This window comes from Haliotis rubra, unplaced genomic scaffold (genome assembly GCF_003918875.1).
Source record: "Haliotis rubra isolate DU_JTF1 unplaced genomic scaffold, ASM391887v1 Scf1297, whole genome shotgun sequence".
Taxonomy (NCBI): Eukaryota; Metazoa; Mollusca; class Gastropoda; order Lepetellida; family Haliotidae; genus Haliotis; species Haliotis rubra.
The window spans coordinates 93,688-107,870 of record NW_025765222.1 but is presented as its reverse complement, the minus strand read 5'-3'; the positions used below and the strand labels follow the sequence as shown (position 1 = coordinate 107,870).

The following is a 14,183-nucleotide window of genomic DNA, read 5'->3' as shown; positions in this document are numbered from 1 at the left end:
GATACTGTGGGTACTTGGGTGTCAGATGCTGTGGGTAATGGGGTGTCAGATACTGTGGATACACTGGGGTGTCAGATACTGTATGGGTATTGGGGTGTCACATGATACTGTGGGTAATGGGGTGTATCTGATTTTTGTGGGTAATGGGATTGTCTGATACTGTGGGTACTGGGATGTCAAGATACTGTGGGTACCCTGGGATGTCCAGATACTGTATGTGGAAGTACTGAGGCTGTCAGTGGATGCACAGGATGTCCTATAAAGTGTGGGTATTGGGAGGTCAGATACTGTGGGTACTGGGGAGATGTCTGATACTGTAGGGTCTTGGGGTGTGTTGATACTGTGTGAGTGCTAGGGTGTCAGATACTGTGGTGTCTTGAGGTGAGGTGTCAGATACTGGGGTGGTGTCTGTGAGGTGAGGTGTCAGATACTGTGGTGTACTGTGAGGTGTCTGATACTGTGGGTCTTAGGGTGTCAGATACTGTGGGTAATGGGGTGTCAGATACTGTGGGTGTCTTGAGGTGAGGTGTCAGATACTGTGGTGTCTTGAGGTGAGGTGTCAGATACTGTGGTGTCTTGGGGTGAGGTGTCAGATACTGTGGTGTCTTGAGGTGAGGTGTCAGATACTGTGGTGTCTTGAGGTGAGGTGTCAGATACTGTGGTGTCTTGGGGTGAGGTGTCAGATACTGTGGTGTCTTGGGGTGAGGTGTCAGATACTGTGGTGTCTTGGGGTGAGGTGTCAGATACTGTGGTGTCTTGAGGTGAGGTGTCAGATACTGTACTGTGGTGTCAGATACTGTGGGTGTGAGGTGTCAGATACTGTGGTGTCTTCTTGGGTGAGGTGTCAGATACTGTGGTGTCTTGAGGTGAGGTGTCAGATACTGTGGTGTCTTGGGGTGAGGTGTCAGATACTGTGGTGTCTTGAGGTGAGGTGTCAGATACTGTGGTGTCTTGAGGTGAGGTGTCAGATACTGTGGTGTCTTGGGGTGAGGTGTCAGATACTGTGGTGTCTTGGGGTGAGGTGTCAGATACTGTGGTGTCTTGAGGTGAGGTGTCAGATACTGTGGTGTCTTGAGGTGAGGTGTCAGATACTGTGGGTCTTGAGGTGAGTGTCAGATACTGTGGTGTCTTGAGGGTGAGGTGTCAGATACTGTGGTGTCTTGAGGTGAGGTGTCAGATACTGTGGTGTCTTGAGGTGAGGTGTCAGATACTGTGGTGTCTTGAGGTGAGGTGTCAGATACTGTGGTGTCTTGAGGTGAGGTGTCAGATACTGTGGTGTCTTGAGGTGAGGTGTCAGATACTGTGGTGTCTTGGGGTGAGGTGTCAGATACTGTGGTGTCTTGGGTGAGGTGTCAGATACTGTGGTGTCTTGGGGTGAGGTGTCAGATACTGTGGTGTCTTGGGGTGAGGTGTCAGATACTGTGGTGTCTTGAGGTGTGAGGTGTGTCAGATACTGTGGTGTCTTGGGGTGAGGTGTCAGATACTGTGGTGTCTTGAGGTGAGGTGTCAGATACTGTGGTGTCTTGAGGTGAGGTGTCAGATACTGTGGTGTCTTGGGGTGAGGTGTCAGATACTGTGGTGTCTTGAGGTGAGGTGTCAGATACTGTGGTGTCTTGAGGTGAGGTGTCAGATACTGTGGTGTCTTGAGGTGAGGTGTCAGATACTGTGGTGTCTTGGGGTGAGGTGTCAGATACTGTGGTGTCTTGAGGTGAGGTGTCAGATACTGTGGTGTCTTGAGGGTGAGGTGTCAGATACTGTGGTGTCTTGAGGTGAGGTGTCAGATACTGTGGTGTCTTGGGGTGAGGTGTCAGATACTGTGGTGTCTTGAGGTGAGGTGTCAGATACTGTGGTGTCTTGAGGTGAGGTGTCAGATACTGTGGTGTCTTGAGGTGAGGTGTCAGATACTGTGGTGTCTTGGGGTGAGATGTCTGATACTGTGGTGTCTTGGGGTGAGGTGTGTCAGATACTGTGGTGTCTTGGGGTGAGGTGTCTGATACTGTGGTGTCTTGGGGTGAGGTGTCAGATACTTGGGGGGTCTGATACTGTGAGGTGAGGTGAGGTGTCAGATACTGTGGTGTCTTGAGGTGAGGTGTCAGATACTGTGGTGTCTGGGGTGAGGGTGAGTGTCAGATACTGTGGTGTCTTGAGGTGAGGTGTCAGATACTGTGGTGTCTTGGGGTGAGGTGTCAGATACTGTGGTGTCTTGGGGTGAAGTGTCAGATACTGTGGTGTCTTGGGGTGAGTGTGTCAGATACTGTGGTGTCTTGGGGTGAGGTGTCAGATATACTGTGGTGTCTTGAGGTGAGGTGTCAGATACTGTGGTGTCTTGAGGTGAGGTGTCAGATACTGTGGTGTCTTAGGGTGAGGTCAGATGATACTGTGGTGTCTTGAGGTGAGGTGTCAGATACTGTGGTGTCTTGGGGTGAGGTGTCAGATACTGTGGGTGTGGTGATACTTGGTGTGAGGGTGAGATAGGATACTGTGGTGTCTTGGAGGTGAGGTGTCAGATACTGTGGTGTCTTGAGGTGAGGTGTCAGATACTGTGGTGTCTTGAGGTGAGGTGTCAGATACTGTGGTGTCTTGAGGTGAGGTGTCAGATACTGTGGTGTCTTGAGGTGAGGTGTCAGATACTGTGGTGTCTTGAGGTGAGGTGTCAGATACTGTGGTGTCTTGGGGTGAGGTGTCAGATACTGTAGGTGTCTTGAGGGTGAGGTGTGGTGTCTTGGGGTGATACTGTGGTGTCTTGAGGTGAGGTGTCAGATACTGTGGTGTCTTGAGGGGTGTCAGATACTGTGGTGTCTTGAGGTGAGGTGTCAGATACTGTGGTGTCTTGGGGTGAGTGTCAGATACTGTGGTGTCTTGAGGTGAGGTGTCAGATACTGTGGTGTCTTGAGGTGAGGTGTCAGATACTGTGGTGTCTTGAGGTGAGGTGTCAGATACTGTGGTGTCTTGGGGTGAGGTGTCAGATACTGTGGGTGTCTTAGAGGTGAGTGTCAGATACTGTGGTGGTAATGAGGTGAGGTGTCAGATACACTGTGGTGTAATGGGGTGAGGTGTCAGATACTGTGGTGTCTTAGGTGAGGTGTCAGATGTGGTGTCTTGAGGTGAGGTGTCAGATACTGTGGTGTCTTGTGGTGTGTCAGATACTGTGGGTGAGGTGTCCAGATACAGGGTGGTGTCTGTGGGTACTGAGGTGTCAGATACTGTGGTGTCTTGAGGGTGAGGTGTCAGATACTGTGGTGTCTTGAGGTGAGGTGTCAGATACTGTGGTGTCTTGGTGTGAGTGTCTCAGATAGGTGGTGTCTTGGTGTCAGATACTGATACTGTGGTGTCTTGAGGTGAGGTCAGGATACTGATGGGTAATGGTGTGTCAGATAGGTGAGGTGAGGTGTCAGATACTGTGGTGTCTTGGGGTGAGTGTCAGATACTGTGGTGTCTTGGAGGTGAGGTGTCAGATACTGTGGTGTCTTGGGGTGAGGTGTCAGATACTGTGGTGTCTTGAGGTGAGGTGTCAGATACTGTGGTGTCTTGAGGTGAGGTGTCAGATACTGTGGTGTCTTGGGGTGAGGTGTCAGATACTGTGGGGTCTTGGGAGGGTCAGATACTGTGGGTCTTGAGGTGAGGTGTCTGATACTGTGGTGTCTTGGGGTGAGGTGTCTGATGGTGTGTGGGGGTAATGGGGTGTCAGATACCTGGTGGAGGTGAGGTGTCAGATACTGTGGTGTATTGAGGTGGGTGTCTGATACTGTGGTGTAGGTGAGGTGTCTGATACTGTGGTGTCTGAGGGAGGTGTCAGATGTGTGGGTACTGTGATGTCAGATACTGTGGGGTGAGGTGAGGTGTCAGATACTGTGATGTCTAAAAGGTGAGGTGTCAGATACAGAGGTGTCTTGAGGTGAGGTGTCAGATACTGTGTGGTGAGGGGTGTCAGATACTGTGATGTCTTAAGGTGAGGTGTCAGATACAGAGGTGTCATGAGGTGAGGTGTCAGATACTGTAGGTACTGTGGTGTCAGATACTGTGGGTACTAGGGTGTCTGATACTGTGATGTCATAAGGTGGGGTGTCAGATACTAGGGTATCATAAGGTGAGGTGTCAGATACAGAGGTGTCAGAAACCATGGTGTCATGGTGAGGTGGGATGTCAGATACTGTGGGTACTGGGATGTATGTCAGATACTGTGGGTACTGGGATGTCTGTTACTGTGGGTACTGGGATGTCAGATACTGTGGGTACTGGGATGACAGATACTGTGGGTACTGGGATGTCTGATACTCTGGGTACTGGGATGTCTGATACTGTGTGTACTGGGGTCTCAGCTACTGTGGGTACTGGGATGTTTGATACTGTGGGTACTGGGATGTCTGTTACTGTGGGTACTGGGATGACAGATACTGTGGGTACTGGGATGTCTGATACTGTGGGTACTGGGATGTCTGATACTGTGGGTACCTGGGGTCTCAGCTACTGTGGGTACAAACCTCAGATTCAAACCTAGGATCATTCAGGGTGCTAAATGTTAAACGAATGAAAGCTAGACAGAAGCCGGATGACATTTACATGTGCATGGTAAAACTCACGTGCAATGAGATCTTGCAATTCCTCCTTGCCCAACATCCTCATGCTGCTCCCGGTCACGTGACGAGGAGCTGACGTCCTGGAGTCTGAAATGGGTGACGTATAGACACAAGACGTGACAGGGGAAGGTGGGCGCAGAGTGGGGACAGGTCTACTGTCAGTCTTCATACACAGTGAGGTGGTCGTGGTGTCTGTATGTCTTACATATCTGTGTTCACGGTGCCGTAGTGTCTATATGTCATACATACATGTGTTCACGATGTCTTTGGGTCTGTATGAATACATATCTGTGTTGATGTTCTCCTGGTGTCTGTATGTCATACATATCTGTTTTCATTGTGTCGTAGTTTCAGTATGTCGTACATATCTGTGTTTACGGTGTCATGGTGTCTGTATGATATACATGTCATGTGTTCACGATGTCTTTGGTGTCTGTATGTCATCCATAATTGTGTTCACGGTTTCGTAGTGTCAGTATGTCATACATATCTGTGTTCACGGTGTCCTGGTGTCTGTATGTCATACATATCTGTGTTCACGGTGTCGTAGTGTCTGTATGTCATACATATCTGTGTTCACGGTGTCATGGTGTCTGTATGTCATACATATCTGTGTTCACGGTGTCCTGGTGTCTGTATGTCATACATATCTGTGTTCACGGTGTCATGGTGTCAGTATGTCATACATATCTGTGTTCACGGTGTCATGGTGTTTGTATGTCATACATATCTGTGTTCACGGTGTCCTGGTGTTTGTATGTCATACATATCTGTGTTCACGGTGTCCTGGTGTCTGTATGTCATACATATCTGTGTTCACGGTGTCCTGGTGTCTGTATGTCATACATATCTGTGTTCACGGTGTCATGGTGTCTGTATGTCATACATATCTGTGTTCACGGTGTCCTGGTGTCTGTATGTCATACATATCTGTGTTCACGGTGTCATGGTGTCTGTATGTCATACATATCTGTGTTCACGGTGTCCTGGTGTCTGTATGTCATACATATCTGTGTTCACGGTGTCGTAGTGTCTGTATGTCATACATATCTGTGTTCACGGTGTCATGGTGGAATGTCATTTGTGTGTATGTCATACATATCTGTTCATATCGACGGTGTCCTGGTGTTTGTATGTCATACGTATCTGTGTTCACAGTGTCATGGTGTTTGTATGTCATACATATCTGTGTTCACAGTGTCCTGGTGTCTGTATGTCGTACATATCTGTGTTTACCGTGTCCTGGTGTCTGTATGTCATACGTATCTGTGTTCCCGGTGTCCTGGTGTCCGTATGTCATACATATCTGTGTTCACGGTATCTCTGGCCCTCGCTGTCTGCAGGCGGAATATGCAACCGTCTGTCACGGGAGTCCCACTCAATTACTACACCTAGAGAGAACTTGTACACTGGTTAGTATGTGATTTGTATGTGATTCCCGTAAACGATTCCCGAGAACGCTTAACATCCTACACTGTAAACCGGAAACTGAGCTGCGATACAATATACGTCCTGGTCGCGAGGACCACGAGCGGGGGTGTCATCCTTCTGTCTTGCATACAGAAATAATTCCATGTTTGTATGTGGGGTCAGCAGATATATTACACATGTGTGGTACATACAGATTATTAAGTGTGGGTTATGACAGGAGTACTACAAACACACGACATGACAAGAGTATATGATGTATAATGAGATAATTACCTCAGTGTGTAGAATAGCGTCTATTAGTACAACATTAGTATCCAGCACTAGTATGGCTGGTATAGAGTATAAAGTGGTGTCACACACAAGCAGGGTGATTAACAAGGTTCAAAAGTAAACACGATTCTTTACAAAAATCACCTGTCATGTTTGTGTTGGCGTCAGCTCTGTGATCTGTGATCTGTGATCTGTGACAGACAGTGTTGACTACAGATGACCACACTCTCCCCTCTTGTCAGCGCTGAAGTAACAGTGTTATGTAGCCCGGATTGTGTCACGACCTGGCAGTGTCCAGACTGGGAGAGGAAGTAAAATTGAGTGACGGTAAACAAGGATGTGGTGAATTAAGGATACTATCGATCCCAAATATATTTACACCCAATGAATGTATTTAATAAAGAGGGTATTTATACCGCGCAATACTCCACGCCACAAGGGGGCGTGGTCAGAGCGCACAAACAGCACATTATTACCCCGGATAGCCCGAGCTGCTTGTTATGGTCATATGATTTATCCCACCGGGTACCCATTTTCTGCTGGGTGAACAGAGGCAATTTTGAACAAACTCACTTGCCTAAGGTGAGACCACATGTATCTCATGTGTTTCGTTGTCGGGCAGGACTGAAGTCCTAGAAACTCTCAGGAGTCAAGCTGCCAAACACGGTCTCCCATCCATAGACTCTCCGCGACCAACATTCAACTGATTTATGACCTGAGCTCTATGCACAGGACCACCCACCACCACGTGCTTTATTTATGCTTTGATACAATTCACACTTTCCAACCACCGACTACCAGCTGGGCTTGGTGGGTGGCACGGTTGATCTGTTAGAGATAAAATGTTATTTATGCCAATCATTCCTGTTTGTTTCAGTATTAAGGCCCCAGGTACAGATAAAACAAGGGAGGTAATTTAAACATGATTGCTACATCAAGAATTTACACGATGTTGTGAAGATCAGTGATTCGTGGCGTCTTTAATGTAATTTGCTGAATGTTTTAAGATGACTTACAAAGGAGAACTGCAACTGACAACTGTTATCACCAAACTATTCCTGGATTAGCATATGTATAAAAGTGAAAAGGGGAAATATGTGTAATGTAATAATGTAAATGGGAGTATTTACATATGCGGGGCATATCAATACAAAATGAATTTCATTTTCAATAACACATAAGTTACGTAATAAACAGATCCGTATAGCCTCCTCCCAGTACCATGCACATATTCTAGCTCACCAGTCTTTAATAAGGCTGGAATACGTCTGTTTTCATGTTATAGCATGCTATACAACAAGGGTTCCCATCACAACGACCTCTCTCTAGACACACTAAGGATGTTAAATACATCGAGTGGAAGTATCAGCAATATACCAAAGTGACCGCCTTCCCCTAACACTGCAACGTTTGTAGCTATTGGTCCAACTCCCAAAACACATTTACAAATCTTTCATTGGAAACGATCGAGAAACAACTATTGATTAATACCCCACACTTCTGAAACATATATAACAAAAGGTTTAATCTGAAGGTCAAACGTTCTGAACCGTAGCTTTCGACATTATATTTGGCAGTTACAACTGAGCTGTTTTATAGGAACCAGGTCTTTACTAGCTTTGGACACCACTGTCTGAACAGCTTTCGACCAACGCAATCTATTTAAAAACACAATTCCTACATAACTATAACATGGTGAAACCCTGACAGGTGTGTCCCCTAGAACATGGTGAAATCCTGACAGGTGTGTCCCCTAGAACATGGTGAAACCCTGACAGGTGTGTCCCCTAGAACATGGTGAAACCCTGACAGGTGTGTCCCCTAGAGCATGATGAAACCCTGACAGGTGTGTCCCCTAGAACATGGTGAAACCCTGACAGGTGTGTCCCCTAGCTTCCACATCTCATATCGTCACGATATGGCTGAAATATTGCCGATGTGACGTTAAATATTAACTCACTCACTCACTCACTCCCCATCTCATAATGCCTTAATTTGCCTCCATATCTAAATATTAAAACTTCAGGATTGTCGTGATTAGCTTTTTAACCCCATTTGCTAATGTTTGTAAAACATTTATTTTCCTTTGTAGTTCGGGGACTGTGTCTGAAGATATACATAAATCGTCAGCATACAAAAGCAAAAATATTTCAATAAATTTGGTGCACAAGGATTCAGAGGCATTAAAGCAGGTGCGTGCAAGGACGAGCTCACCCTGGTACAATGATGCTGTCAAGTAAGCCAAGACACAGAGACGCATCCATGGAAGGAAATGGTGTAAATCTCGGTTAGAGATCGACAGACAAATCTATAACCATTCCAGAAATACTCTTAACAAACTGCTTAACACTACTAGAGCTAAGTACTCGAATGACAAACTATTGCAGAGTCCTGGTAATCCAAAGACCTTGTTCTGTCACCTGAATTCCCTTTTGGGTAAAGCTCCAAATACTGTCTTGCCCAGACAGATGATAACTTGGAGCTAGCGTCAAGCTTTAGTGATTATTTCCAGCCAAAATAGAAAAGATAAGATCTGGCCTAGATGCCTTATCTTCTGATATTGGATTCACGAGTGATGAATTTACTGGTGATGTTCCCACAGCCTTTCCTCTGCTTACTCCAGCAGAGGTATTGGTGCTGATCAGTCAGTCTAAACCAACAACATGTGACTTAGACCCACTTCCCACAAAGTTGTTGTTGGAACATGTTGATGTACTTCTTCCTGTCATCACAAAGTTAATCAACACGAGTCTGGAGACAGGAGTCGTCCCCCCTCCACTCAAGGCTGTTATTAAGCTACATTGAAGAAACCCACCCTCGATAATAATTAGTTGAACAACTACAGACCCGTCTCAAATTTACCTTTTCTGTCTAAACTCCTGGAAAAAGCTGTTAATAAACGCTTAAAGGAACATCTTGACCTCAATAAACTGTTCTACAAATCCCAGTCAGCCTACAGGGCACATCACAGCACCAAGACTGCCTTGCTACACGTCATGAACGGCCTTCAACTGTCTGTAGACCGCGGCCATCCATCAGTTCTAGTTCTTTTGGATTTATCGGCGGCCTTCGACACCGTGGATCACCCCAAGCTCATCCATCGTCTTCAGAAGGTTTTTGGTCTTGAAGGCTCCAAATTGTCGTGGATCAAATCATATTTATCGAACAGGTGCCAATCAGTTGTGGTCGGTCAGTCACAATCCAGATGTCACAACATGGATTATGGTGTACCACAAGGTTCGGTTCTTGGGCCGGTTCTGTTTACTGTGTACACCACCCAACTGGGCCATGTGATTGATAATAATTCTGTTGATCACCATATGTATGCAGACGATACTCAGATGTCAGACCGTTTGAATCTTGATGATAGACAACCACTGGCTAAATTAGAATCATGCACCGTCCAGATTGCATCCTGGATGTCAACAAACAAATTAAAGTTGAATCAAGATAGAACAGAAGCTATGCTTATTGGTACGGATGCAATGGTGACGAAAGTAGGTGTTACGCACCTGTCTGTATGTCACAGTATACCATTTGTACCTGTGGTTAGGAATCTGGGTGTCTTGATGGAGTCCACATTAAGTATGGACTGTCATATACAAGAGCTATGTCGAAAATGCCATTTTCATTTAAGAAACATCGGCAAAGTAAGGCATCTTATATCCCCGGAAGCTGTCGCTGCATTAGTTCGAACACTGATATTCTCACGCCTGGACTATTGCAATAGCCTTCTGTGTGGTGTGTGACAAGAATATGTTTCAAAGCTACAAAAAATACAAAATACTGCAGCCCGAATTGTGTGTCTTGCTCCAAAGTTTGCACATTTACAGCCACTTCTACGATCCCTACACTGGCTGCCCATCTCAGCTAGAATTGAGTTTAAAGTTCTTGTACTCGCATACCAGTGCCTTAACGCTATCGCGCCATCCTATTTGTGTGAACTTGTAAGCCAGTATAATCCAGCCGGAACTCTCAGATCCCAGTCCCAAATTCTATGCCGGAAGAGTTTCCATCAGCAAGAGGAAAGAGGTTGACACGGACGTTATTATTATTATTATCTCCCTCCAAACTGTTAGATATCATTCTCCAACTGCTTATATTAATAGTGAAAACAAAAGTGGACTTAAACTGCATCCTTGTCTAACATGACGGTAGCAATTTAAAAATTCAAATATTCAAATCTTTGAAACTTTACCCGAAGATAATGATTTGGAACAGATATCATTTACAGTAGAAAACATTTTCCTCTGAATATCCGTTCACGTGAAGAACAACCAATGCAGTTCCTTTGCAAACAAAGATTATGGAAATCTACAAGCAGGTAATACAACCTTGAACCTTCCCATTCGACAGGTATTTCTGAACTGGAGATATAATGTCAACAATGAAGTTTGTCAGTAAATCTTCCTGACATTCAGGAAGCTTTTCCTGTAATTCAACAAACGGTTTCAACCTGTTATTCCGAACCTGTGTAAAAACAGTATGTGTCGTCCATACACATAATATTGACAGTGTTTCACAAAAGATTGTTTCTTCGATTTTTCTTCTGTAGATAGTCAAGTTGTTTAGTGAGATTCCCACCGTCTTTTCTCAGATATTCGTTTTGTTTTTCTAGATAATCGCATTTTGAGTGGAGAACAGTTGAGTTTTGTCATCGCTGACATTTGCGAAGATAAATAAGACGGCACTTTCTTGACAGTTTAGACACAAGTCATTGTTACGAGGTCGGTTGTATTAGTTTCCGTCCTGGTTCAAGACTACGCTTGCTGAGTGGTTCCTGTATCCGGGCCAGGTTGGCTGAGGTTACATCAGATCCTGACATTGTTCTCGGTTATTTATTCGTTTCGTGGCGATTGTATTCCAGAATTTAAACATGATCGTACTAGTTAACGTCATACGTAGCTATCAACACTACAAACTGCGTCAGGTTTTTGCAACGTTTGCAACTCTGAATAAACAACAGTTTTTCATTCATTTGCGCTTAGATTTAACTGTTTCGCCTCAGTGAGTGAGGTAAATATCAGGTCGGGATACATTCCCTTGCTACGGTTAATGGTAACATATTGATACCATGAAAAAATATGGACTGTTGCAATATTTCTTTCCATGTGTATATTATGATGAGACGTTTCGGTGTGGATTCTTTTACCATTGTCAAGAAAGAGTCAATAACTACAGCACAGAACAGACTCATATACATCTTATAGGATTTAACAAAACAACATGATGCTTTGCATGAAAGGGCTTAACAACAACAACAACAACAGCAGCAACAACAACAACGGTAAGTGCGGTAACAACTGAAGGAAATCAACTGTACGTGAGCGGAACAACATATATGTACATGGCTGACAAGCCATCGGAGCCGCGTTGGCTGGCTAAGTGGGTTAGATGGCTGACCTTGTGTGCTGGCGATTGGGTCCCTCACTCTGAGAGCGTGGGTTCGAATCCCGGATGGGACTCAACTTAATATAAGTAATAAAATGTGTTACATTTGACAATTTGATCCGGTGTTTTATCAGTTAGTTACAGGCGAATGGGATGAGATACCCTTGGCCTCTGTAGACAGAGGCCTTGTGTCGGCGGATTTGAACTGCTTCTGCCATTTTGTTTTCGATGAAGTCGTGGAGATTTCTTTTTTATAATATTTCTACATTATCCCAGTTTAAGTTGGGGTTTGTGCACTTAATTTTGTGGTTTCAATTAGCTGATGTGCGGCCTGAGATGACGGTAGATGTTAAGTGTTCTTTGATTCTGACGCTTATAGGTCGAGATGTAAAACGTACATAGGCCGTACGTCTCTCCTGCAACATCCCCTACCATAGAAATCCAACACCTTCGACATGTTGCTACACAAACATCCAGCACCTTCGACATGGTTTCACCCAGAGATCCAGCACCTTCGATATGGTTTCACCAAGAGATCCAGCTCCTTCGACATGTTGCTACACATACCCACAGGTATACCGACCACTAACAACTCCGAACCACCAGTTCAACCACTGCCCACCCAAGCTAGTCGACAACACCATCAGTTCCTCACTTCACCCAACAGGTATACCGACCACCAACAACTCCGAACCAGCAGCTGTCCGGGTATCTCTCCACATCACAGGAACAACTTCCCACCACACCCGGCCGTCTCCTGAAGCGACACGCCGGCATTGCCAACCACTTCACCAGCCCTACATATGCAAATTGGACCGCCCAGACTGATTGCAGTGTAGAAAGGGCCACGCCCATGATTAACTGGCTGAGGTGTTATAAAGGGCCACCACCATGTATAAATATTTTATCATTGTGGTAATATTTATTATTGGAGTATATAATTATAAACTTCATGTTTCAGTATATAAATGGATATAATTTACAACAGCTTTATTGGGTAATGTTGATACGGTAGAATTAATTAACCAATATCGTCGTATACTTTTATCATACACATGTACTTGTAATGTAATATTGCATTATTGTTTAACGGGTCATGCAATATATTTCCACGTCTTTGTATCGGAGCGGCATTAGGGTAACCATTAGACTTGCCAATTCATTTCACTAGGATATACATACGCTTAAAACACGCAACCACACACGCAACCACACACTCACTCTCCCTCCCCCCCCCCTCTCTCTCACTCTCACACACACACACACACACACACACACAACACACAGAGAGACAACCGTGACAATGTGTTATAACAGTTACCTGGTTAAGTAACTATTTCTCTCTCCCTCTCCCCCTCTCTCTCACACACACACACACACACACACACACACACACACACACACACACACACACACACACCACACACACCACACACTCACAGTCAACCGTGACAATGAGTGATAACAGTTACCTCCAGGAGGTCCTCCACTAAGAATGTCCTGACTTCACGGGGCTGATGGTTTCAACTGTAGGGAGGCTGGAGGCTGTCCACCCGGGACACACTCCTGTAGCACGGGGTGGGGAAGGTACAGCTGACGGGTACACTTGTGTGTAGGACAGCCTAAAGCCCTGCCTCGTCACCCAACAATGACTTCCAACACGGAACTAAATAGCGAGGCAATGTTATTGTGACTTACTTCCTGGTCGAGGTCTACGTCACGCTACACCTCGCTGTGTGAGGACATGCTAATGTGTTCATTATGCAAGTATATATGCAATGGGTGTAATTGTTGTATTCAAATGTCAAGTGTCTATTGTGATCTGGTTATCTCCCTTGTTGGACATAGCGCGTGCAACTTCCCCCCTGTTCCAATTATAGCACAAACCGAGTACACGCCTACAGCGGGACTGTCAACCCTGATCTCCGACCAGTTGATTGGGCGAGACCGCTGGAGAAACAACCAGTCATATCCTGCCTTGAGAAGGCTGTTACAACACGCGCAACATGTGGACATTGGTTATGTCCACAAGCACGTAACTGTTTCCGACATTGAAGCTGCCAGTAACACTGATGACCTGTGTTCTCCATCCTACACGTCTCCCAGCTCCCACCCCAAAACTGACAATGTTAAGTTTTAAAACCGTCACTGAAACATTCTCCCACTGTGGACCATTGATCGACAGTTCTCCATACTCGTCTGTGACCAGGATTCTTCTGAACTTCTTTGAGTGGCATTTAGAAGTTGGTATGATAAACAGGAAGTATGTGGTTTATGGATAGACAACATGCTTGATGGAGGTGTTAGTATCGACATGCTTGATGGAGGTGTTAGTATCGACATGCTTGATGGAGGTGTTAGAATCGACATGCTTGATGGAGGTGTTAGTATCGACATGCTTGATGGAGGTGTTAGTATCGACATGCTTGATGGAGGTGTTAGTATCGACATGCTTGATGGAGGTGTTAGTATCGACATGCTTGATGGAGGTGTTAGTATCGACATGCTTGATGG

General features: G+C 45.3%; 1 protein-coding gene across 3 annotated transcripts in view; it reads right to left on the bottom strand.

Moving 5' to 3' along the window:
* LOC124267043 overlaps positions 1-13,358 on the bottom strand; it is a 50,856-nt gene extending 37,498 nt beyond the window's left edge. The window contains exons 1-4 of one of the 3 annotated variants that reach the window (XM_046701871.1): positions 13,142-13,358; positions 9,596-9,693; positions 6,423-6,577; positions 4,581-4,664 (exon numbers count right to left, since the gene is read on the bottom strand). In XM_046701871.1, the coding sequence (XP_046557827.1) occupies positions 4,581-4,664; positions 6,423-6,429 (91 nt within the window). In that variant the 5' untranslated portion in view covers positions 6,430-6,577; positions 9,596-9,693; positions 13,142-13,358. The remainder of the gene's footprint in view (positions 1-4,580; positions 4,665-6,422; positions 6,578-9,595; positions 9,694-13,141) is intronic. The other 2 variants (XM_046701870.1, XM_046701873.1) reach the window with 2 other exon arrangements.
* Positions 13,359-14,183: the final 825 nt, after the last annotated feature.